The 24,490-nt window shown below is 42.4% G+C and overlaps 2 protein-coding genes across 5 annotated transcripts in view; one reads left to right on the plus strand and one right to left on the minus strand.

Moving 5' to 3' along the window:
• Positions 1 to 4,216, minus strand: part of LOC124135638 (UDP-N-acetylglucosamine/UDP-glucose/GDP-mannose transporter-like) — an 85,877-nt gene extending 81,661 nt beyond the window's left edge. Inside the window, exons 1-2 of one of the 4 annotated variants that reach the window (XM_046501066.2) lie at positions 3,980 to 4,216; positions 3,488 to 3,607 (exon numbers count right to left, since the gene is read on the minus strand). In XM_046501066.2, the coding sequence (XP_046357022.2) occupies positions 3,488 to 3,495 (8 nt within the window). In that variant the 5' untranslated portion in view covers positions 3,496 to 3,607; positions 3,980 to 4,216. The remainder of the gene's footprint in view (positions 1 to 3,487; positions 3,608 to 3,979) is intronic. The other 3 variants (XM_046501067.2, XM_046501065.2, XM_048399695.1) reach the window with 3 other exon arrangements.
• The window catches only part of LOC124135637 (angiopoietin-1 receptor-like), a 55,922-nt gene extending 31,913 nt beyond the window's left edge, over positions 1 to 24,009 (plus strand). The window contains exons 3-17 of the mRNA XM_046501064.2: positions 3,143 to 3,280; positions 6,697 to 6,834; positions 7,377 to 7,514; positions 9,630 to 9,764; positions 10,029 to 10,166; positions 10,630 to 10,767; positions 12,390 to 12,553; positions 13,412 to 13,598; positions 14,674 to 14,784; positions 16,527 to 16,711; positions 17,427 to 17,540; positions 18,444 to 18,514; positions 21,093 to 21,230; positions 22,267 to 22,366; positions 23,557 to 24,009. Coding sequence (XP_046357020.1) covers positions 3,143 to 3,280; positions 6,697 to 6,834; positions 7,377 to 7,514; positions 9,630 to 9,764; positions 10,029 to 10,166; positions 10,630 to 10,767; positions 12,390 to 12,553; positions 13,412 to 13,598; positions 14,674 to 14,784; positions 16,527 to 16,711; positions 17,427 to 17,540; positions 18,444 to 18,514; positions 21,093 to 21,230; positions 22,267 to 22,366; positions 23,557 to 23,640 — 1,979 coding nt within the window. The 3' untranslated portion in view covers positions 23,641 to 24,009. The remainder of the gene's footprint in view (positions 1 to 3,142; positions 3,281 to 6,696; positions 6,835 to 7,376; positions 7,515 to 9,629; positions 9,765 to 10,028; positions 10,167 to 10,629; positions 10,768 to 12,389; positions 12,554 to 13,411; positions 13,599 to 14,673; positions 14,785 to 16,526; positions 16,712 to 17,426; positions 17,541 to 18,443; positions 18,515 to 21,092; positions 21,231 to 22,266; positions 22,367 to 23,556) is intronic.
• The last annotated feature ends 481 nt before the right edge of the window (positions 24,010 to 24,490 follow it).

Raw genomic sequence — 24,490 nt, forward strand, 5'->3', positions numbered from 1 at the left:
GAAAGTATACACTTTTAAATTGATTTTTTCCCCAAAACTACCAAAGTGAGCAAAATAGTATTAGGCTTAAAACAGTTGCCCAAGAACTGCAAAAACAATCTCCTAAACGCAACCCGTTGGCCGTAAAAATGCACGTGCAGTGGCCAAAAGTCACCCAACAGCTTTACCAGGTATTCTTAAAATTGCCCGTGCTGAATTTGTATAAAAAGGCAATGAACCGTTGCTAAGACATCACGAGTAATAAAAAAAACCCACCAAAGATATGAAACGGATAACTGCGGAACAAAGAGAGAGAGCCATAGGTATGGAGCCGATGGGAGCCAACCACACCCAGATTACAAGAAACCTAAACTGTACACGGGTAACGGTCGTCAGACTGGTTGACGCTTCAGACAGACTGGCAGGACATAAGACAGGCCAAGATCGGGCAGACCACGAGTGACAATGCAACAGGAAGATCGGCACTTGCGCACGTACCATCTGCGCAACAGGTTCGTCACGGCAACGGAAACGACAGCAACGGCGTTAGGACACCGTATCAGTCGACGCACGGTGCTACGACGTATTAGAGCTCGCCGTCCCTTCCGTGGAATGGCATTGGCCCGGGAACGACAGCAACGGCGTTAGGACACCGTATCAGTCGACGCACGGTGCTACGACGTATTAGAGCTCGCCGTCCCTTCCGTGGAATGGCATTGGCCCGGGAACGACAGCAACGGCGTTAGGACACCGTATCAGTCGACGCACGGTGACACGACGTCTACGTATTAGAGCTCGCCGTCCCTTCCGTGGAATGGCATTGGCCCGGGAACATCGACTTCGAAGACTGCAATGGGCCAGGAAAGTAAGACCTTGGCATGTCCGTGATTGGCAGAGAGTGCCTTTCTCTGGCGAAAGCAGGTTTCAGCTGTTTCTCGATGATGGTCGAGTACGAGTATACCATCGCAGGGGGGAACGTTTGGTGCCAGGCTGCATTCAAGAAGTCCATCCCTATGTTGGAGGTGGTGTGATGGTTTGGGGTGGAATTTGCTGCAACCAACGGACGAGACTTGTCGTCATCCTCGGCAACCTCAACAGCCAGCGATACAGAGATGATGTTCTTCAACCCGTGTTGTTTCCATTCCTTCGCCAATAGCAACAGGGAACACTCCTGCAGCATGGCAACGCTAGACCACACACTGCAAGGCTCGTCCAGGACTTCTTAAATACGAACAACGTCAACGTTCTTTCGTGGCCAGCACTATCACCTGACTTGGACCCAATTGAATACTTGTGGCATCATCTGAAGCATCAGATCCGAAGACGTCCACACCCACCAGCAAACCAGCAACAGATTGCGACGCTTTAAGAATTGAATGGAATCGTATTCCTGATTACGTCATAAGGCGGCTGACAACAGCAATGAGGCGGCGAGTCTGGGCGTGCATTGATGCTCACGGTGGTCATACTCGTTACTGAGCGAACCAGGTATCCGTTAAAGGCATGAAACTTATCAAGACAGTACCTGGTTGACTCTGATCATTCCTGTGAACTGTGATCTGCCTACCCCATGTTCGTGTAAACGTCATGTACGCGTCACCTGTTTAAGGTGTGCATGGACTATCGCATGTGACCCTATTAGCCAAATCACCATCATTGAATGACATACTCTTGGTTGTTTTCATTTTATTGACCATCAAACATGGGTGTATACTTTCTTTTGCCCACTAGTTTACTACATCATGTATGAGACATTCCGCAATTAAAGAATTAACCTCAATCTAATTCGATACCGTGATCTTTTTTTGAAAAAACCCCGTGAAGATCCGGGGTAGAACAGGTCTTCAGCAACCCATGCTTGCCGTAAAAGGCGACTATGCTTGTCGTAAGAAGCGACTAACGGGATCGGGTTGTCAGGCTCGCTGACTTGTTTGATACATGTCATCGTATCTCAAATGCGTAGATCGATGCTCATGATGTCTATCACTGGATTGTCTGGTCCAGACTCGATTATTTACAGACCGCCGTCAGCTGGAATATTGCTGATTGCGGCGTCAAACAACAAACAAACTAAAATTTAAAAAAATACACATGCTTGCTCAAGTGCTGCCATTATTGAAAGTTCAGTCTGCTCGGCTCCATCAGACTTATATAGCACAATACGGCCACAAAAAACATAGATTAACTTTACCGTTATACACAGAACCGTATACACACAATTGGCCATAGCTTACACTGCGATAATTAGAAAAAGTCTTTAGGGTCGTAGAGTACCAATACGCCTCTACTACCAGAAACACAGTGTTAAGGAGTACGTGGATCGTTAATTTTTCGAGTGACACTGCCGTTTGCTGTCACTTGTTGCACTGAAAGACATCGTGGAACACTCCCTCTTCCTTAGTGAAGTGCAGTCTGTGTGATACATCATCCGGGCCTTGTTTTTGACGTGGAACTTGGTGTGAATATTCCCATACATTTTGGTTCCGTGTAGTATAATAGTATGTTTGTGTCGTCTAATCTCGTGTGCCGTTCACCCTGTTCCTTAATGGTCTTACAAAATGATATTTTGATAAAAATGTCGAATATTTAAGTGAAATAAGGGCGCACTTATATAATCTCCACATCCATCTTATGGCAGAAAAATTAAAGTTAAGTACGTAGTTAATAATTGAAAGGGGTTATTTAAGTTAACGTAAACTGATAAACTTTTGTTTTGATTGAGATGTTAATGTGCACTGCGGCCGTCGATTTTTGCGTCAGTCGGTGCGTTTCCTCCCTCCTCCCCCCTTATTCAAAACAGAGAGGGTGCGGGAGGGAGGGAGGGAGGATCACACACATAAATACCTCGCTTAGTAGTATCTTACCCACGTGGTACCCACGTTTGAGTTTTTTCAGAAAGTTGTTATGTCTTTAAACTTAAATACATACTTAACGTGGGTAATTAAATTAAATACCACACTCATTCTCGTTACGAATCTCATGAACTTTCTATAGTATATGAGTGTGGTATTCTCTATGTATCTGTATCACCAAGAAAAAAAACACTAATAAAACCCGTTTTGCAATATTTAACATGATTTAGTTTATATCAAGCTATCAAGTGACTGCGTTTAACATTTAAGTTTAATATTTGACAGAGAAACCGTTGACATTATTATTCCAGGGTGCAAGAAGTACTACTATGGCAAGAACTGCTTGAGAAGCTGTGGTCATTGTCAACGCGACATCACCTGCGACCCGACATCAGGGGTATGCCACAACGGATGCGTCCCCGGCTTCAGGGGGAAAGGGTGTGATCAGCGTATGTATATTGGGATGTATTCTGTCTCATTGCTTTTTTCAAAGACCGACGAAAAAATCGTAACACCCGCCTTCCAGAATATCGTAACCCCCACCTACCATTATTGACAACCTATTTCCTCAGAGTCAGCCATCCCGCAACCCTGTTAAGCATTCGTCCTGTCTGACAGAGCCTAAGCTTGCGGTGAGCACGTTAGTGTTAACTTACCTGGCCATCGATCGGCATATGAGGTATGGTGACACGCTACATCAGCACTGTCCTTACTTAGTCTTTAGCAGTCATACTCTACACTGTCTTAGGTCACCCATGGGAATTTCGATAATGCCCCTGAAACACACGAGTAGTTATACGGACATCTTTCAAAGTAGACTGTCTTAAGTCCCTGAATCATTATTTCCACTTCCACTGCTCTTACTATACTGTTATAGCAAATGGAGCAAGTCTCGGTTTCCCATAGGTTCATTTCACTAAAGCTCCTTTTCAATTTAAATGTAGCTTCTTGTTTCCATCCAAATTATGTATTTTCAAGCGTTAGTCTTACGTCAGCGCTATTGAAATACGAACGATATCAACAGCAAACGTACACGTACGTTCATCAAACCTTGTCAAAATAGCACGTAATCAGTAAATACATCACATTACATACATAGTATCTGGCCCTGTAAACGGAAATGCCACAAGAAAAAAACATCTACTTACTGTTGTCGAGTATGGATCATTTTCAACCCAGATACGTATCCAACGAACCACATTCTAATATTCCGTGATACAAATACCTCAAGAATCAGACACTGCTGCACGTATATCATGAAACAGACACCAGCTGTGCCGCACCTGGCTCTGTACAGATATTTCACGTTGAAACTGTCAGCTGTCACTTGGAGATATCGATGTATAAACTCTGGTGGTGTCTTTTTATCAAATCTGCCTGTCAACAATTATGGCGGTTGGCCGTACGTGCGTTCAATTATGAAATATCGAGTAGCCTGAGTCCACCGAGGTTATTACATTTCTGGCAACAAGGGTTGACAACATTCAACCTGATTTATACAGTGTTAACCAAGCACAGCTACTTAACTCAGTACCCGAAATAGAACGCATAAAATGCAACCTTAGACATAATACAAAATGGCCGCCAGGAGACGGAGAGCCATAACAGCCGTGTGCATTGTTTTAACACGCAACTAGGAGAGGTGAACAAGTGTTTCATTGCTTGACAAAGCTGCTATGGCACATTTACAATTGAAATATGCTACCCGAAAAAGGTACAATGACAGCTTTGTCAAGCAATGATACACTTGGTAACCTCTCATAGTTGTCATTTTGTATTATACCTAAGATTGTATATATCTTCGGGTTCTGCCTAGTCTGTCATACAGATCCTGAAAGAAATACAGTAAACTACGTTTATAACGAACACGCTTATAACGAACTGACGGATATAGCGAACTTACTTTTTTCAGACTATTTGCTGTAGTTATGTTGTATATATGATTATAACGAACTACGGTTATAATCGAACTAAAATTAGGGGTCCCTTTGAGTTCGTTATATCCGTAGTTTACTGTATATCCATTACAGCCCATGCAAGTCTATAATATTTGGCAAGTCTAGATTATTGCAGTATCAGGCTCCTTTTAATTATTATATTATTACTATAATTTAACAACTGTTTTTTTTCTGTAGCTTCATTTCAGAGACTAGAGTCTAGGTACCCCCCTAAGTTATCGTTGTTAATAATCGAACGCATAAACTTTTGACTACTGTAAGTGCGCGTTGTGAAACGAGGCCAAGAAGCTGGCTGCAAGATTTGTGAAAATAATAAGCAATCGAAAGTATGCTGTATATATCTTTTGAATCGAGACTGGAAATGCTACCTTTTGATACTTGTTACGGGAGTGTGTTTATCATGGTAGGAACAATCTTAGACGAGAATGAGGAATTAAATTAATTAATAGTTGAAAATGTAACTGATATCTTAGAATTAAAATGTGGTTCAGATTACACAATGTGAAAAGGTTTTTAAATAAAGTTGTCCTTTCAAAGATAGAACGTTTTGTCATGTCTAAATGTTAGTGTCGGGCTGAAGATTTTTTATGGGCCACGTTTATATGCAGTGAAAACGTAATATAGTCGGACTTCTGTAAGTCGATATATCACCAAAGATACAGGAATGTCATGGCCTCGCTGGAATCTTGTTGTTTACATAAATATTCAACACGTTTCAAGTTAAATACCAGTAACCGTTTGTATATAATGATGTGATACCAAACTAGACCAATCTGAAAAAATCGGTGTGTCTCATTCCATGGTATTGTGGTTTTTGAGACCGAGATCGGCGATAAACTACATAATGCATAGGACATTTGGCTTAACTTGTCAAAGTAACATGTATTATATGATCTGTAGGGCGTTGCCACGGCGTCACGTGCACAGAACACAGGCCACATAGCAGATGAAGTTAAGCAACTTTGGCCGAGGAGAGTACAAATAATTATGTCATTGAGTGTGGATGTGTTCAAAAAGCTTGAGAATTTCTAGGACTTCGGTCCTGCTCCGCATTGAAACACAGGTTTATGAAATATGCGTCCGGTAGGATGAAATGCAGAAAATCTTCGAGGCAATAATTATTTATTCAAATTATATATTCTAAGTTGATGGTGGATAGGACAATTGAAACTTGTGACAACGCCCCTTTTTAAACTTACCCATAATGATTTTCAAGGGGGTATACGGGTCTTTTCCAACATTTAGACCCTAAACAGGTTTTGCTGTTTAACACAATCCTAAACACGTTTAGGCATTAAACGCGTCACACTTTTGGGACACGGAACGTGTTTAGGTTTGTGTTTAGACTGCACACTGAACCATTGCACACTGGTCTTGTGGTAGAGCGTCCGCCCGGAGAGCGGAAGGTCCGGGGTTCGATCCCCGGCCGCGTCATACAAAAAGACGTGAAAAAAGATTGTACTTGTTGTTACCCTGTCTGGCGCTCGGCATTAAGGGGCTAAAACAAGGACTGGTCGGCTCGGAGTCAGTATACTGTGTCTGAGTGGGGTATTCATGTTAAACTGCGGCATGTTATCTCAGTGAGCTAGCACTATAAATCGGCATCAGTCCGGACTAGTACAAGCAGCTACACACACACATACACGTGCACGCACGTCGCTATATAAGTGCAATAATCTTGGACGCGACGTTAAACCCAATTCACCTCACCTCACCTGAACCATTGATAGGGGGAAAGGGCTCTCGGCATGCTTTTGAGCGTGGATTTGGAGCATCAAGCATATACACTAATAATATTCTGTTGCAATTATCATCATTATTGTAAGGTAACAAGGGTGTAAATGGTTATGATCAGTGTAAAATGATGCCAGTATCAGCTGTGTTTGACTATTTGTTGTACATTTCAGCATGCGAGCCGTACACATTTGGCCGAGAGTGTAAGGGAAAGTGTGGTTACTGTCGGCGTCGTCAGACTTGTAACGCCGTCACGGGTGTGTGTAGTGGAGGGTGCGAACCTGGATGGGAGGGACAAAGATGTGAGCAGAGTGAGTATACTACTACTACTACTACTACTACTACTACTACTACTACTACTACTACAATACAAATATATGAAGTTAAGATTGAACGTATTCCTTAGATTCTATCTCAGGCCCATCAAGAACACCTGAGTTCAAGCACTAGTCTGTTTTTTACATCTTTCTGTTCCCTCCCTCCATCTCTACTCTCGTGTGAACCCTGGATAGAGTTTCTCCTAACGTGGGATGAGGTAGCCTAGCGGTTGAAGCGTTCATTCTTTACTCCCAAAAACCGGGTTCGATTCCCCACGTGTGTCTATTTCCGGTGTCCCCCTCCGTGATATTGCTGGAATATTACCAAATGCGTCGTAAAACTATAGCCTTTCACTCCTTTGAATGTTCTTGAGAGCTGAACAGCCCACCAAAACGAATCTTGCAAAATTAAATCCCTCGTTGATTGTTGTTCATGCTATTAACCAGAGGTGTGGGTGGCCAGGCAATATGATTTACAGGCCTCACTCACTCACTCACTCACTCACACCATACACTGTTTTTTCTCCCCCCAACAGAGTGCCCGCCAGGGACGTACGGTATAGACTGCACACTGCTTTGCGGGGCCTGTATCGGCCAGACGTCCTGTGACCACGAGACTGGGCACTGTCTTCAAGGGTGCGAGCCGGGGAGATTAGGGTTCAAATGTCTGCATAGTAAGTGGAATACGGGGAGATTATGGTCGTGTACGAATTGAACATGTACATAAATTTATAGGATTCCAGTAGCAGTGTTAGACTAACATTTACTCTCTGAAATTAAATAATATTTTAACATGAATTTTGTTAAATTTCCTTTTAATACATATTAAAAAGGACCAAAAAAACTCTCCTAATTTTTTGTGAATAGCTCTCTCACTAGTTGAACGTCTCTGTCACTAGTTAGACGGGGTGTTCACTGCAGGTCTGTCGCCAATTGGACGGGGTGTTCACTGCAGGTCTGACACCAGTTAGACGGGGTGTTCACTGCAGGTCTGTCACCAGTTAGACGGGGTGTTCACTGCAGGTCTGTCACCAGTCAGACGGGGGGTTCACTGCAGGTCTGTCACCAGTTAGACGGGGTGTTCACTGCAGGTCTGTCACCAGTTAGAAAGGGTGTTCACTGCAGGTCTGTCGCCAGTTAGACGGGGTGTTCACTGCAGGTCTGTCGCCAATTAGACGGGGTGTTCACTGCACGTTTGTCGCCAGTTAGACGGGGTGTTCACTGCAGGTCTGTCACCAGTTAGACGGGGTGTTCCCTGCAGGTCTGTCGCCAGTTAGACGAGGTGTTCTCTGCGGGTCTGTCAACAGTTAGACGGGGTGTTCACTGTAGGTCTATCAGCAGTTAGACGGGGTGTTCACTGCAGGTCTGTCGCCAATTAGACGGGGTGTTCACTGCACGTTTGTCGCCAGTTAGACGGGGTGTTCACTGCAGGTCTGTCACCAGTTAGACGGGGTGTTCCCTGCAGGTCTGTCGCCAGTTAGACGAGGTGTTCTCTGCGGGTCTGTCAACAGTTAGACGGGGTGTTCACTGTAGGTCTATCAGCAGTTAGACGGGGTGTTTACTGCAGGTCTGTCACCAGTTAGACGAGGTGTTCACTGCAGGTCTGTCACCAGTTAGACGAGGTGTTCTCTGCAGGTCTGTCACCAGTTAGACGAGGTGTTTACTGCAGGTCTGTCGACAGTTAGACGGGGTGTTCACTGCAGGTCTGTCACCAGTTAGACGGGGTGTTCACTGCAGGTCTGTCGACAGTTAGACGGGGTGTTCACTGCAGGTACGAGGCCTTGTCAAAAAGTTCTAAGCCTGACCTACTTTCAACTATTGGCCATAACAAAGTGAACTAGCCAATATGGTTCATTGTTTGTGTTGCAAGTGTACATTGCAAGTGTATTTGGTCTGTTGGGGCCGTTTGTAAATCAGAAACAGCTAGTTGAACGTGATTGGGGACCAAATGGACACAGAAATGGAAAAGGACGAGTACCTAGCAGTCATCAAGTTTTTGACTTTAGAGAAAAGTGCTCCCCAAGAAATTCATGACCGTGTGTCACAAGTGTGCTCGTTGGATGCCAAAGTTTCTAATTTCTGTTCTTAAGCAAAAAAAGACCTGACATATTGAGGAGGATTTTGTCAAATTCAAAAAGAGTTCAGTAACGGATGATGAAACATGGGTCTACCATTATGTTCTCAGTTCAAAACGTCAATCCATGGAATGGCACCATTCCACCAATGAAATTCAAGTCTTCAAGATCAGTGAAGACAGCTGTGGCCACTGTATTCTGGGGTGCAAAGGGTGTGATCCTTGTTGATTACTTAGAAAGTCAGAAGACGATTACCGGTGCCTACTATGCTGATTTGCTTCATCGTCTGAGAGATTCTATCAAAGAAAAGCGACGAGGAATGCTAAGTGATGAGTTCTACTTTTTCATGACAATGCCTCTTTTCACACCTCTCGACTTGCACAGGCTGGTGTGCGACAATGTGGGTTCGAAGAGCGTCCACACCCTCCATAATCGTCAGACCTGACACCCGTTTCCTAAACTGAAAGAACACCTTCGTAGAAAGCGCTATGACGATAACGATGACCTCAAAGCTGTCGTGAATGGGTTTTACAGGTTGTCTTAAGAGAACTTCTTTCTGGCTGGAATTGAAAAGCTTCTCTATCCACTATTGAAAAGCAGGGAGATAATGTTACAAAATTAAAATTAAAAACACTTAGAACTTTTTGACCAGCCCTCGTATCTGGCTAGTTAGACTGCAGGACTGTCCCCAGTTACACGATGTGTTCATTGCAGGTTGTCAACATGGAAGATATGGAGAAAGTTGCCGTGGTGTTTGTGGGCAATGTCTGAAAGGAACATGCGACCACGTGACCGGGGAATGCGCAGACGGATGCGCTAGAGGATGGAGTGGAGAACGCTGCCAACATGGTAAAATGCTTTCTTATATCCTGAAAGTCTCTTAGAAAAAGACCTTTTTTTTAAATTTATCAATTTCTGTAGGCATTGGGGGACAAAACGAAAATCACACCTAAATCACATCTTTGCTCCCCTTCTGTACATCGATAATGGGAATTATTATCCCTCCGCCCCTTCTCACAGATTCTTTTGTTGGCCCGATATGAGACTGCGTCCTGTCACGTCAGGTAAAACCATTGTCTAGTAATGATTTTTATTGATTCTTTCAATTTTCAGAATGCGTACAGGGTCAGTATGGCACCAACTGTACCCTGAAATGTGGCCACTGTCAGAACAGCTCCCTCTGTGACCCCATCAATGGCATCTGTTCCCGGGGGTGCGCGCCCGGCTGGAAGGGTGTCTTCTGCCAAGATGGTCAGTAATGGCCTTCAAATATGTAATTTCAGAGGCTCCCATAACTGGGACCGTGTGTTTAACTCCATAACTAAGTGTATATTGACGAACAAATGTTGGGTCAAGAAATGAGATAAACATGTTATTCCACAAGAAACGACAAAGTCTATGTATTTTTGTATTGATTATGATCATACTGATCTGAACGATTTTACTCTAAAAGACCACAGTCCCGACGGCGTGGAGCATTGCTCATAATATCAATCACTGGTTTGTCTGGTCCATGGTCGATTATTTACAGACCGTCATGGTATAGTTAGAATAGTACTCAGTGCGGGCTTAAACAAGCAAAAATAAACAATACAATGAAAAAACACCCTGTCTACGTGTGTAAAGAAGGGGTTTTAAATCGAGGTGTATTATTAAGTGTATTTCTCAGGTTTATTTTTATATGATTAACACATGGTTGTCCTCGTGTCCTCAGAGTGTGACCCCGGGTTCTATGGCGAGGACTGCAAGTTTCGGTGCGGGAAGTGTGCAGGGGGACCAGATTGTGACAAGGACACGGGGTCATGTCCTCATGGTTGTGAGCTGGGATGGACGGGACGGAGATGCGCTCAAGGTTGAGTATATTGAACTAATCAAACCAGCTATGATGTCGCGGGATGTTGCTCATAATATCAACCACTTGTTTGTCTGATGAAGATTCAATCAGTTATCGTTTAACATCATACAACTGCGAACTTACGAAGAAAGATAGTGACTTCCCTTCCAAACAAAGCACTAGGTGAGGTGAAATTGGGTTTAACGTCGCGTCCAAGATTATTGCACTTATATAGCGACGTGCATGCACGTGTATGTGTGTGTTCGGCTGCTTGTACTAGTCCGGACTGATGCCGATTTATAGTGCTAGCTCACTGAGATACCATGCCGCAGTTTAACATGAATACCCCACTCAGACACAGTATACTGACTCCGAGCCGACCAGTCCTTGTTTTAGCCCCTTAATGCCGAGCGCCAGACAGGGTAACAACAAGTACAATCTTTTAACGTCTTTTTGTATGACGCGGCCCGGGATCGAACCCTGGACCTTCCGCTCTCCGGGCGGACGCTCTACCACAAGACCACGGAGGCGGTCACAAAGCACTAGGAGTAGCCAATACGTATAGCGTAAATGCCACATCGGAAATATGGATGATAGATCTTCAATACCTAATATGATGAGGGTTGGGTGGGGGTGGGAGTAGGGGTTGGGTGGACTTTGGTTACAGTAATTCATTTTTTATGTTTAGGAGTTCAATTATGTTGTCTCCATCATATACAAAGCTCAATCATACCAATAACAAAAAAATTAAAAATAACTAACTGTATTCTTTTGACACTTAAATATAGTCTCTAAGTAAAGGGCACATTCATTTTTTCCAAGGCATATGTGAAAAAACAATCCCAGAATAGGGGCTTGATTATTTCTTTTAGGAAAAATCCCGCCCCCGCTCCCACCTCTGAAAATTAAACGTGTGCTCCCTTATAATCTGGGCCCACATGCACAAAGCGATCTTAGCTCTATGACTTAGCCATGGCCAAGACTCGATAACAAGTATACAGACCGCCGTGATATAGGTGCAGTTAGTTAACCTTTAACGTAGCGTCGGCGATATCTCAGTCCTATAGCGACGACACATGTTGTGGCATATTCATTAGTTGCAGGATTTGACAGATACGCTAGACGTTGTAGCAGCATCTCACGGGGTACATAGGACTTTATGCGTCCCCGTTAGGTTTTCTACCACTCACCTCACAATTTATCTTACCGACATGTTTTAATGTGACATTGAAAAAAGAATTAACACAAATTAAAAATTGATAGAAAACAGCTGTTCGAATGAGCTGAGATTAACTTGTGCTATGACACGTGACTTCCAATTTCTCGGAAAAAAGCGTGCGGCTTTTTGCTTTAAAGCGAGGTATAAGGGATTTATTCTGCTTCTCAGAATCCACGTGAAGCTTGTATTGCTCGTGGCGGGGTATAACATATTTATTCCCCCGCTGAGAAATGTAAACCCCTCCAAGGCGGGATAAGCAGTATTTTATCAAGATCTCGTAGACCAATCAGATCTCATCATTCTGACATGGAGGTATGATAAAACACGTTATAACTAATGTGGTCATATCAAAGTTACAATAATCTTATTGAAAGTATCATCGTGCCACCCTCACCAACACTCAATCAAAACCTTGTTTCAGTGATGCTGCAGAAGGCGCTGCCGAGCACGCTGAAGCCCGTGCTGCCGGTGCTGATCGTGTCCCTGGTGGTTATCGTGCTGGTGCTGTCGTCCACCATCCTCTACTTCATGGTCATCCGACCCAGAAGGCTGGGGCTGCCTAGCAGACTGTACAGGCTTACACACGTGAGACAATAGTAGCCCATGTGTAAAACAATTCCCCCTCCACTCCCCATAAAAAGGGAAAACTTCAAACACAAACAAACAAGCTCAGACTTGAATTTAGGATGCCTGGACAGAATATAAATCCTTTAAAGAAGGGTATAGACGAGTCCAAATTTACTACCCGGGCACCCGACCCTACCCGGGTACCCACTGCAAATCTAAAGAGTTTGGAACAAAATGTCTGATTGGTAATTGTTTTACCGCAGCCCTGGCTAAAACTATTTAGATACATGAATCAAACAATCAGATCATGTGGTCACTGAAGTTGACTGAAGCTTTATCTTTATTCAAACATATACAAGTCAAAAGGAATGCGTGCATCGTCAGAAAGAAATGCGAACATTAGCGACTTGTAGTGTAACCACTGAGCTATAGTGAGCTTTTGGCATTAAACAATATATCACGTGACTAACCACGGGTCAGGGTAGACCTGTGGGTACCCGGGTCCTACTCAGGACCCACCCGACCCGAGTACCCGAGTTACCCGTCCCAGCCCTACTTTTAAGCCCTGCTTACCGTGAGACCTTACTAAACAGTGGCTGCATAACGTGCTCTGGCCGATTGTGTGTCGGGCACGACGTCGTGGATCTCTGCGAATGCTGCAACGACTTGTTCGCCTGGGGCCCGTTCCACAAAGTGATCTTAGCGCTAAGTCGATCGTAGCTCCCATTCTTTAACACGGACTTACGACAATCGTAGCGCTAAGATCGCTTTGTGGAACGGGGCCCTGGTCCAGACTTGATTTCCTGAAGGCCGCGGACTTTCCTCCAAAAGTCAGTAAAACGTCTCTATGACGTTGACGTTTGCTTCTATTTCCAGGGAGCGGGTTCCGAGCAGTCCTCAAATACATACGAGATCATTCAGGGGAGTCCCTTAGAGATCCAACGCTCCAATCTAATACTGACCAATGACCAGCTAGGCAACGGCCAATTCGGACAGGTCAAGAAGGGTTTCGTCAAGAAGGAAAGAGGAGTCAAGGTCCCTGTAGCGGTCAAGTCCCTTAAAGGTGGGTGGGATGTGCGAGACCGTCGTTTGTCTAGAATTGTCAAGAATAGTTTTTGGGTATCCAAAGGGGGATCAAGGGTGTAGTTCCTGCTGCCTAATGGGCCTGCTATTTAGGGGTGGGGTGGGAGATGTCATAAAAAATAACATATTTTGGGTAATGATAACATTGAAATTTTATGATAAAATATGAAGTGTTTTTGCGTTTAGTCCTTTCAGGGAGGGTCATGAAAAAAATGTACAAGGGCATGGGGTGGGTCATCCAAAATTGTGACAAGATTTAGGGAAAAGGCATTTATTTCAGTACGTATGTCCGAATCATATTGTGTGAGTGGGTGAGTTGGGTTTCTTCGCTTTGAAAAGTCGTTCAGTTACACCACAGCCTTTCAAGAACTGACTCAGATCGTAGACGTTTACAACTTCGGGAAACCAAAGAGCTCGGATATTTTGCTGACTAAACAATGATCAGAACGAGTGACGGCTGTCGAATCTGAATTTGAAAACCTTGACCATCGGATCCTGGTCCGACTAAGAGCCACAACTCCTTGCCCTATCCTAACGCTTAGTCTGTGAAAACATCGTTTTAAAATAATTGAATTTTTCAATAGATCCTTTCCTCTGCTGTTTTCTAGACTTGCTTTAGTTTGATCTAGATTTGCCGAGGCTTTGAAACAAAGATAATTAAAAAAAAAAATTCCATTCATGGCGCGGGTCTGCCAGTGTCCTGTTTGATCAGAATGTTTACAACTAGACTTATAGGCACAGACAACGGACTCCAGCACCCCACAACATAGTGACCAGAAGAGGGGGTTATCTGTCATTGTTTTTTATGTGAGTATCGAGACTGACAACATGGTCGCTGGATATACACTAACCGAAACACGGTTCACCAAAACAGTCTCCCTCTCTCTCCAGAACCCGGATCTTGATGACCTGAACGACGTAAACGCCACGATGTCTACACATAAACGAATACCGAGTTACTTATCTTTATTTGATTGTGTGACGTGTGTATCCTACAGACGTCAAATGTGTCTTGTGTTAAATCTGTTTATTTCATGTATTTTGCTCTTCGACAGACAACGCCTCAGACAAAGATAAGCGAGACTTCCTGAATGAACTGGCGATACTGAAGGCGGTGGGAAAACATGAAAATGTCGTCTGCCTCGTCGGGGCATGCCATATCAGAGGTGAGTCATGGCGTCCAGCTCGTCCATCCTTTGTGAAGGGGGCTGATCAATTGTTTTCTCTTACTTTTCTTGAGTATTTATTTTCTTTACTTGGGAGGGGTGGGTGTACGTGCCTGGAATACGTTTTTTGTCTCTTTAAAGGTTGGTTTGGAAACAGCTCAAAGAACAATAAAGACCGAAATTGGTCTCCTACAAATCACCCAACCTTCTGAGCCCAGGTATCGCTATCACTCGTCTGCCCTCACCTATACTCTTATAAACTGACTTGTAATCTCTGACTAGCAGAGAGAAATGTTCCGTCTCCTTCCTAGTTGAGATGTACAAGAACCGTCGGGTTATCTAGTTCGTCGTGAAACACCATCCTTGTGGGTCATAAGGAACGTTTGAAATGTCTCAGATGTGGGACTACCCAGATGTGCTAGTTGCCCTTCAATCGTGTAATCTCGTAGCATTCATCACTAGTCAGACACGTAATGTATCACAACGACCACAACTTACTGTTACAGAAGCTTACATGAACATGTTGAAGTGAAACGAGATTCACGCATTGTTTCATTAATCGTGTTAAATAATTTGGTGGTATGACATACGGTAAGTCAACCTTGGATAGTTGTTAGTTCTGGAATATATCTCCATTCTATTATGATATACCCAGGATACATTCGGTACCATAGCTTCGTATCCTAAGTGAAGTTACTTTCAATCTTGGGGTCGTACTCCGACGGCGTGGATTGTTGCGCGCAACGTCAATCAATGGATTGTCTGGTTCAAACTCGATTATTTACAGTCCGCCGTCACATCGTTAAACAACAAACGCACAAACAATAATATTTATACGTAACCTAGTTCTACTTTGAAAATAAAGTATTGCATCTCCTAATTCATTTCATCCTGTTGAATGGCACGGTTTTTTTCAAATTTTTTGGTTTAGAAAAAAAAGATACTTGTCAAGAAAAGTATTCATACGCAGTGAAAAGTCCGATTTCCGGGATCCATTCAAATTTAACAGTCAGATTTCAGAGCATACACTCTTACTGATTTTACATTTCGAACTGGTATGTTGTATTTTCATTTCACAAACATTATAGGTCGTTTTCTTTGTCAAGTTGTATGGTAAGAAATGTATTTTTTATCAAGCATGCCACAAGGCATTCATTTTTTGGTTTAGGTGTGACTTTGGGATTCAAGTGTACCATCACGATCATAGAAACTACTTTGATCCATCTTTGAATTCGGTAAATGTCATTTCATCATGAGCTAGATAATAAATTTAGATGTGTTGGACATTTATCACCCGTACGTAAACTGCCGGGGTAAAGTAGGCAAACACCCGTGTTTGATGGTGGCTAGGAATAAAACAAACAAGAATTGGTTATTACATGGTGATTTCACATTCATCATATCAATGAGCATCAAACAACAGATGACGTTCACGTGACTCGACCCCTGAAGATCCGGGCTAGAAATTGGTCTCCGCAACCCATGTTTGTCCTTTAAAAGGCGACTAACGGGATCGGGTGGTCAAACTCGCGGACCTTGTTCATGCATGTCGTGTCCCAGTTGCGTAGATCGATGTTGATGACGTCAATCACTGGATTGTGTGGTCCGGAGCCGATTATTTACCGATCGTCGCTGGAAACGCCACAATAATAATAATAATAATAATAATAATAATAATAATAATGATAATAATAATAATAATGATAATACATCAATTCATGCATAATTCATCTTAATTGCAGGGGTGATGTACGTAGCGATGGAGTACTGCAAACACGGTGACATGCGGACCTTCCTCCGCCGGAGTCGCAAGATGAAGAACCACACCTACTCCAACACTGACCACTGCAGTACCCTCCGGCTGACCACACTCATCAAGTTCGCCCTGGACACAGCAGAGGGGCTGTGTCACCTGGCTGAGAAACAGGTCGGTGGTACTGTCATAAGTAATGTACAGTAAACTACGGTTATAACGAACTCAAAGGGACCACTAAGTTTAGTTCGTAATAGCCGCAGTTCGTTATAAGCATATATATGCCATATATACAGAAAATGGCCGTGACCAAAAAACAAAACACAATTCGTTATATCCGTCAGTTCGTTATAAACGTAGTTTTCTTTATCATAATAGAAGCGGGAAATAGTACCGTGGATGGTCAAATAACTATGAATGGATAATCGAGGGTGTAGGCATTGATGTCTGCTGAAATCTTTCTTTAACCATCTGTATGTTTTGTGTCAAATGATTAAACGAGATGTACTCTACAATAGTTGGTTACAAACAGTTTAAAAAAGAATTCGTTCTCATTTCCAATTATGTTCCCTGTCAAATGTTTTTCAATATTGTTCCATGGCAAACGTATTTCAAGAATGTTCCATGGCAAACGTATTTCAAGAATGTTCCATGGCAAACGTATTTCAAGAATGTTCCATGGCAAATGTATTTCAATAATGTTCCATGGCAAATGTATCATTTTTCAATAATGTTCCATCTCAAATGTATTTATCATGTAGATGTAGCTACCGTATCTTAATGTAGGTCATGGTGTTGTGGGATTGTTGCGTGTCACTGCTACTGCTGTTGTTATTGTTGTTGCTGTTTGTTTTTGTTGTTGTTGAGTAACATTGCTTCATTGTTTCAGATCATACACCGTGACGTTGCTGCTCGTAATGTGTTGCTTGGCGACCATCTGGTGGCCAAAATAGCAGATTTTGGACTTTCCAAGAATGATGAAACTTACGTCAAAACATCTAGTGTACGTATTGATCAATAACTAATAACCATATATTTTAATTAATACTGATAATACAAAGAAATGCTCACATATCGTTATCGTAGACATGTAGATAATGATAGTTGGTGCTTAAGAGATTTTTCATATTAGAACTAATGACTGTGGTAAATCTATGACTGTAGGTAGATAAATAAACACAGCCCAAAGTGACGTAGATTCTTGTCTCGTTACCACTTTGAGGAACCCCACAAATACGTGTATGGCGCTGACAGACCATAGTCACAAAACTGAAAGAGTGTTAGATTCGATCCCGCGATCAGCGGATCCTGGTGCAGATAAGGTAACAGCGGTATATTGCTGTGCTTCCTGTTCCAAATTCAGGCGGGGACGGTCGGGTAGCCTAGTGGTTAAAGCGTTCGCTCATCACGCCGAAGACCCGGGTTCGATTCCCGACATGGGTAAAATGTGTGAAGCCCATTTCTGGTGTCCCCCGACGTGAGATTGCTAGAATATTGCTAAAAGCGGCGTTAAACCATACTCACTTACTCACTCAATTAGGTGGCGTCAAATCTACATGAAATAGCTCCACTTTGAAACTATAGTACTAATACTACTCAAAACAAGTTAAAAGACAGCCACCATTTGAATACAATGTGTTGCAGTATCCACCCACCACGACAAATTAACTGCGAACAACAAACACCTTTGGTCGTGGGTTCAAATGCCGGTTCGCCGTGATTATGTTTCTAGGTTTGTCAGCACCATACCCTTCCTTGTGGGTGTCACCAAAGTGGTAAACGTCTGAGACCTGCATCACTTCGGGCTTTCCTTCTACATTAAACTGACTGGCCGTGATAGGGCCGGATTACTGTTCAAAGCAGCGTTAAACTCACTCACTGATTGTGACTGTGTATCTTGTTGTAGACCCGTGTTCCAATCAGGTGGATGGCAGTGGAATCCTTGTTCAGCAACACTTATACCACACAGAGCGATGTGTAAGTACAGATTATGTTGACAGATGCACACTCTACCCCCAGGGAGCCGACAATACAATAGTGCAGTTAGGGTAACTGTTGGACTCATGACACAGTTGGCAAGATCTCGTTTATCCGGAAACCCCTCCCTCCGGACTGATACTGATGGCGACGTCTTAATACAAATAAACGGGCATTACTACGTATTTATTGATGCGGACATTTCTTAATCAGGACAATTTTAACGGCAACGGTACCGTTCGTATTAACGGGATGTTGTTGTACATCATTCACAATGAAGCAGACAAAGCGCAGTTTCACTTACTTGAATACTATCTGCCTGGGCTGGACTGCCAACTGCTCTTAGTCTAGTTCTCCTTTAAAGATACAGGGATTCATCTAGATGGGCGCAGATGCCGATATTCGGCCCCAAATCTGCAACAAATGTCAGGAAAGAATCCTGATTTAAATGAAAAATGTTCTAATTAAAAAGAAACTTGCGAAAATAAGAACTGTAAAAAATTCAAATTTTAAACAATATCACAATGTTCCCCCAAGTACGCTCAGTTCGGAATCCTTCGTCACTCGACGTGATGCGTTTCTTGAAGGAAATAAACCTTAAATAATAAGTTGTAAATAACAAAGAGACCGTTATGATCCAGATTTGAATAGATCATAAGTACTCACAAACATATTCATGCCGCAAATAGTGATTAAACTGGATGGGGTAGTCAGACTTGGTTTGGTTGCCTACGTGCCATCCTACCTACCCCATCGCGTGTGTTCATAACATCAACCAATTGTGTGTCTGACTCAGGCAGTCGTTTTATATATATTTGAAATGCCAGTTGCGGTGCAATACAACATTCACTCATACATAAACGAAAGCAGGGAATTCTTATTCTTATGATAAAACCCCTTACTAGGACTCCTTGGTAAGATTAACTTCAATTTCGTTCTTCCTAAAAATATAGCTGTCTTAGCTTTGAACATTTGCCAAATAAAAACCTGTATGTGGGAACAATTCCATCCTTCAAACGATACACCATGCGGCAACGTATGAGGGTCACAGTTGGTGGCCCATTATCAACAGCACAGTGTCGGTTTACAACAGATCACGTTGTGTGTTCTGGCATCAGGAACCCAGGGAATGTCGCTCACTGAGTCCCAGTTCTTACAATTCATGAATATGTCGGCTTCCTAACACCGTGAGGTATAATTTACACACTGCCTTTTTACAGTTTCACAAATGTGGGCTGTGTAGATACAACATCTTGTTGTGAGTGGGAGGAACATGTTGACAAAGTCGTTAAATAATGACAAGTTATGTTCTTGCTTCTGAATAATGGAATATACAGATACATTATATTCAGTGGACTGCTCCAGGCTGTGGACTGTTGCCTGTAGTCCCACAAGGGTATAATTTAGTTAAACAGTTGGCATTTCCATTTAATATTTCGTTCATTGAATATCTGAGTGTTTTTTCTCGTTGTCTTTTGAAAAAGACACATACCTACGTGTGTATGTATACATTATCACTTTTTGTGGCAGATTTTATTGACATTCTGCAGGGTTGGCGAAAGAGTGGGAAAGTCCAATGTTATATATTTCATTCATTTAATGTTTATTATATCCATAAGTCGTGTCACCTTTCGTCTGTTAACATTAAATTTGGATACAGAGTTATGTCGATATACTTCCAAAAACTGCATTGATATTTCAATGGAAAACTTTCGAGAATTATTTTCATGAAGTGACGTTTTTCTTTTGCGGTTCTGTATGAAACAGGTAACATGCTAAAACTTCAAAATACAAACCAAAGGGCTACTATAACGACTATGACTTCATCATAAATAAATCATAGCCAAGTAATCTGCTTTAACACGTACCAACTCAACGCAGCTTAGCAAACGTCCATAGTACAAAGTCCGGAATGCTTTCCATAAAAATCAAATTTCACTTGCGTAAATTCAAAATTCACTTGTGGCTTTTACTGATGAACGTCACCCAAATACGTGGATCCACCATTCTTGCATCGATACTGTTTCGTCTCATAACGGACTCAGGGAATGATTTTAATGCGCGAACATATATTTAAACTGTTTGGTATTAGGTGCGCAATTAGGGCTGAACATCGACATCTGTCAACGATATATCGGAGCAAGGGGACACTTTTGTGACCAATTATGTCCATATTTATGTCCCTTTTTGGCCGTTAACAATACATTTGGGTACAGACTAATAACAAAAACGAGATACCTCCCAAAAATGTAAACTTTCATGATGTATACGTATTTTCATGAAGTGACGTTTCTTTTGCGTTTCAGTGTACATGTAGGGTTATTACGTAACACGTCATTTAGTGTCACTGACTGGAACTCTAGTTCCTAACTTTACTCTGCAATACTTTTGATTTAATCGTACGCCCAATTAACATCAATATTCAGTGTTGTAGAGTAGATACATATTAATGGTGATGATGATGAAAAGGATGATGACGATAATGTTGATGATAATTGTGATGATGATGATGATGATGATGAACGACGATGCACGATGATAATGATGATGATGATGATGATGATGATGTGTGTTTCAGCTGGTCATTCGGCATCCTGCTGTGGGAGATCTTCACACTCGGGGGCACACCCTACTCCAGCATCGACACACAACAGCTGTTTACGCTGCTGAAAGAGGGCTACAGACTCAAGAGGCCGAAGCTCTGCGATGACAACATGTGAGTCACGTCGCACTGATTACAGGCCTACCAATGAAAAAACAAACATTCTTTTGACGTTTTCCGAGCGCTTGGTCGTCTCCTAACGGACACAGGAAATAATTGTGTATTTAAACTCTATGGACTTTGGTGCACACTTAGGGCTAAACATCGATAACTTACAACGATATATCGGAGCAAGGTGACACTTTTGCCGCGATACGAGTATCAAAGTAGGTCAAGCATCGTTGTAATGAAACGTACATGTACCACTCAAAAGATTCAACACCCGATTGTTCCATATTACGATGACTTATTTGTTATATAGTAGTATATATTGAGGGACATATATGGTTCTAAAATGAATGGTAATTTTTATTTACTGACGATGTTTACAAGCCATTGTTCCTTCACTATAAGACATGTCGAGGTTCCGTGTATCGTGTCGCGACCTTACTGGAGCTGTCGCCCTGGATAGAACAATCTATGCTTGTCGTCAGGCTCGGGAATTGGTCGATTGCGTGTCATCGTACCTCGACGGATTTAGGAGTTGCTCATGATATTAATCACTGGTTTGTCTGGTGCAGGCAGCCGCCGTATAGCTGGAATATTGCCGAGTGTGGCTTAAACAACTAACAAATAAAAACTGTACGTAACAGTCCAAATACAAATGTTAATCTGTGTTGTTAATCTATATTGAACCAATTGCTTCTTTAACCCCCAAGGGGGCGGTCGGGTAGCCCAGTGGTTAAAGCGTTTGCTCGTCACGCCGAAGACCCGGGTTCGATTCCCGACATGGGTACAATGTGTGAAGCCCATTTCTGGTGTCCCCCCGCCGTGATATTGCTGGAATATTGCTAAAAGCGGCGTAAAATCCAACTCACTCACTCACCCACTTTAACCCCCAAGAAAGGGTGATGATCAACGTTATTGCCTCGTCTTACTGTTTTGTTTATGAGGTTCCCTTGGCGTTATAGCGCGAGACCAACTGTAGACGCAAGTATGGTCTTTATGTTACTAAGCATACAGCTAAGGCTGAACTGCCTTCTGTTGTCAGGTACGCCATGATGCTTCAATGTTGGAATGAGAGGCCGGAAAGGAGACCCACGTTTCATGAAATCATCGGAAGGCTCCATAGAATATTAGAAGACTCACAGGTCAGTTAACAGCATATAGGATCGCTTATTATCGAGGTACATACGGGCCCTATATGGCCATGTTTCGGGGTACAACCAGCCCTAGACTGTCTCACAGTCCCTGAAACATATGTATTATTTACCCTTCCGCCCAGCCCTTACTGTAAAGCTATATTCCTAAATAAAGCAAGCCTATAGAATCTCCAGTCTCACTGGTGCACCTTTTCATTTCAAATGTAGTTGCATGTTCCTATCAAACTTATATAGTTTCAGAGACTAACCGTTAGTCTGAGCCAGCCCCTAAAACTGCATTACGAAAATGATATCCCCATACTGATTCTTTTATCAAACGAGACCTACTTCGCAGTGATTTATTAAGCTGTTTGTGCGGCATAGCTTTCGAATGTCGGGTTGACAGCTTTTTAACTCAAATCGTTTCTATGCCTGGGAGGCTGCATATTTGTACAAATAAGATGATTAGAGCTGTTATTTATTGAAATGTAAACACCCTGAGTTGAATTTGTCGGATTGAAAACATGCAGATATGTTGACCTCCAACCACCAAGACTCAAGGAAGTTAGATTTTTAACCGATATCAAACTTTATAAAGTTCTTAAAGGAAGCCAATGACCGATACTGAAAGACTGGAAGATTGAAAGTATCACCTGACCCAGATACATCACAACGGAATTTCCCTTTGTTGCACCCAACACAAATGTTATTACAACATCGTGGTGAATCTCGCATGTCAAAGATGTATGGGTAAAGAACTCCCTTACGCTAAAAATAACACCATTTTGTAAGCCTCGTTTTCATATTGAGTACCAGTTGGAATGAGGACTCAGTGGGTTTGGTTTAACGCCGCTTTGAACTGTAGTCCAGTTATATTACGGCGTGCCAGCTTGATGTGGGAGGAAAGTTCCAAGTGATGCAGGTCTTAGACTGTTACCACTTCGGTGAAATGGGTATGGTGTTGACAAACCTTGAAACATAATCGGGGTGGACCTGGATTCGAACCACGTTCATATGTTTCTGGCTTGTCAAGGGACGCAACTCCGCACAGCGAATTTCGGCGCCTTAGACGACTGGGCAACCCATGCCACCACGTATTATGAAGATTTAGTTAATATGTGGTGGAGTATTAGATAAAACATACATGTATTTATACATATGGCTATAGAATCACATACTAGTACCTGTATATTTTATAGGTGTACATGAACCTGACTGCTGATGACGAATCCCTGTATGCAGAGATAGAACACGTGAAAGATGCCGAGCGATCGCTGGACTAGACGCTTATACAGTAGACTGAGTACCCGGCGTCTAGTGAGGTCTGAAGGGATGATAGAGAGCCATTCCCTAGACAACACAAGACACATCGCCATGTAAACAGAGGGGTATAAGAAAGTGTATCGAGTTTGATTTTCATGTAATTAAAACATAAAAGAACTGTTGTTAAGTTAGATTATGTCGATTTAAGCATCACTCATTCCTGCAACAGTTTATAAAAAGAAACCTGTGCGTTGGTAATTTTAAGTAAAAATATATTGGTTCGATGAAGACTAGGGTAAGAAATGAATTTGCAACCACATGACCACTACCATGTTTGAAATGTAAATTTCTGCGGATTTTTATTATTATTGATTTTCAAAGATAAGATGTCTGAGGTTTGTCTGCAAATTTTTAAAAAAAAATTTAAAGTTTTAAATCAAATTATATTTTCAAAAATAAATCCATCTAGAAGTATTCTTTGAGTGCTGACTAAGCGCCATTACAGTTCATCTTTTTTTTTATAATATCGCTAGCTTAAGATAATTTCACTTGAAAAATCAAACAAATGATAACATCAACTGAGAGACAAGTTCCCCCCCCCCCCCCCCCCCCCCCTCTGTTTATTTGTGTGAGCACAAGAGCATCACCAGTACCAATTGTGTTCATTCTGTCACCAGTGTTGATGCTATTTCAGGACATCATAATCTCATAGTCCAACGTTTGTGTAAAGTGTGTCGGGTAATTAATTTAATAGTGATATCAGCATGTTCCATTAATGAGATCCTTGTACATGTGATCGAACTGTTTGGGATACAAACACCTATTTTTGTGCAAATTGTATGTGTGGTGGTGCTATCGGTAGAGCAGGAC

This window comes from Haliotis rufescens, unplaced genomic scaffold (assembly GCF_023055435.1).
Source record: "Haliotis rufescens isolate VD_foot unplaced genomic scaffold, xgHalRufe1.0.p SCAF_2, whole genome shotgun sequence".
Lineage (NCBI taxonomy): Eukaryota > Metazoa > Mollusca > Gastropoda > Lepetellida > Haliotidae > Haliotis > Haliotis rufescens.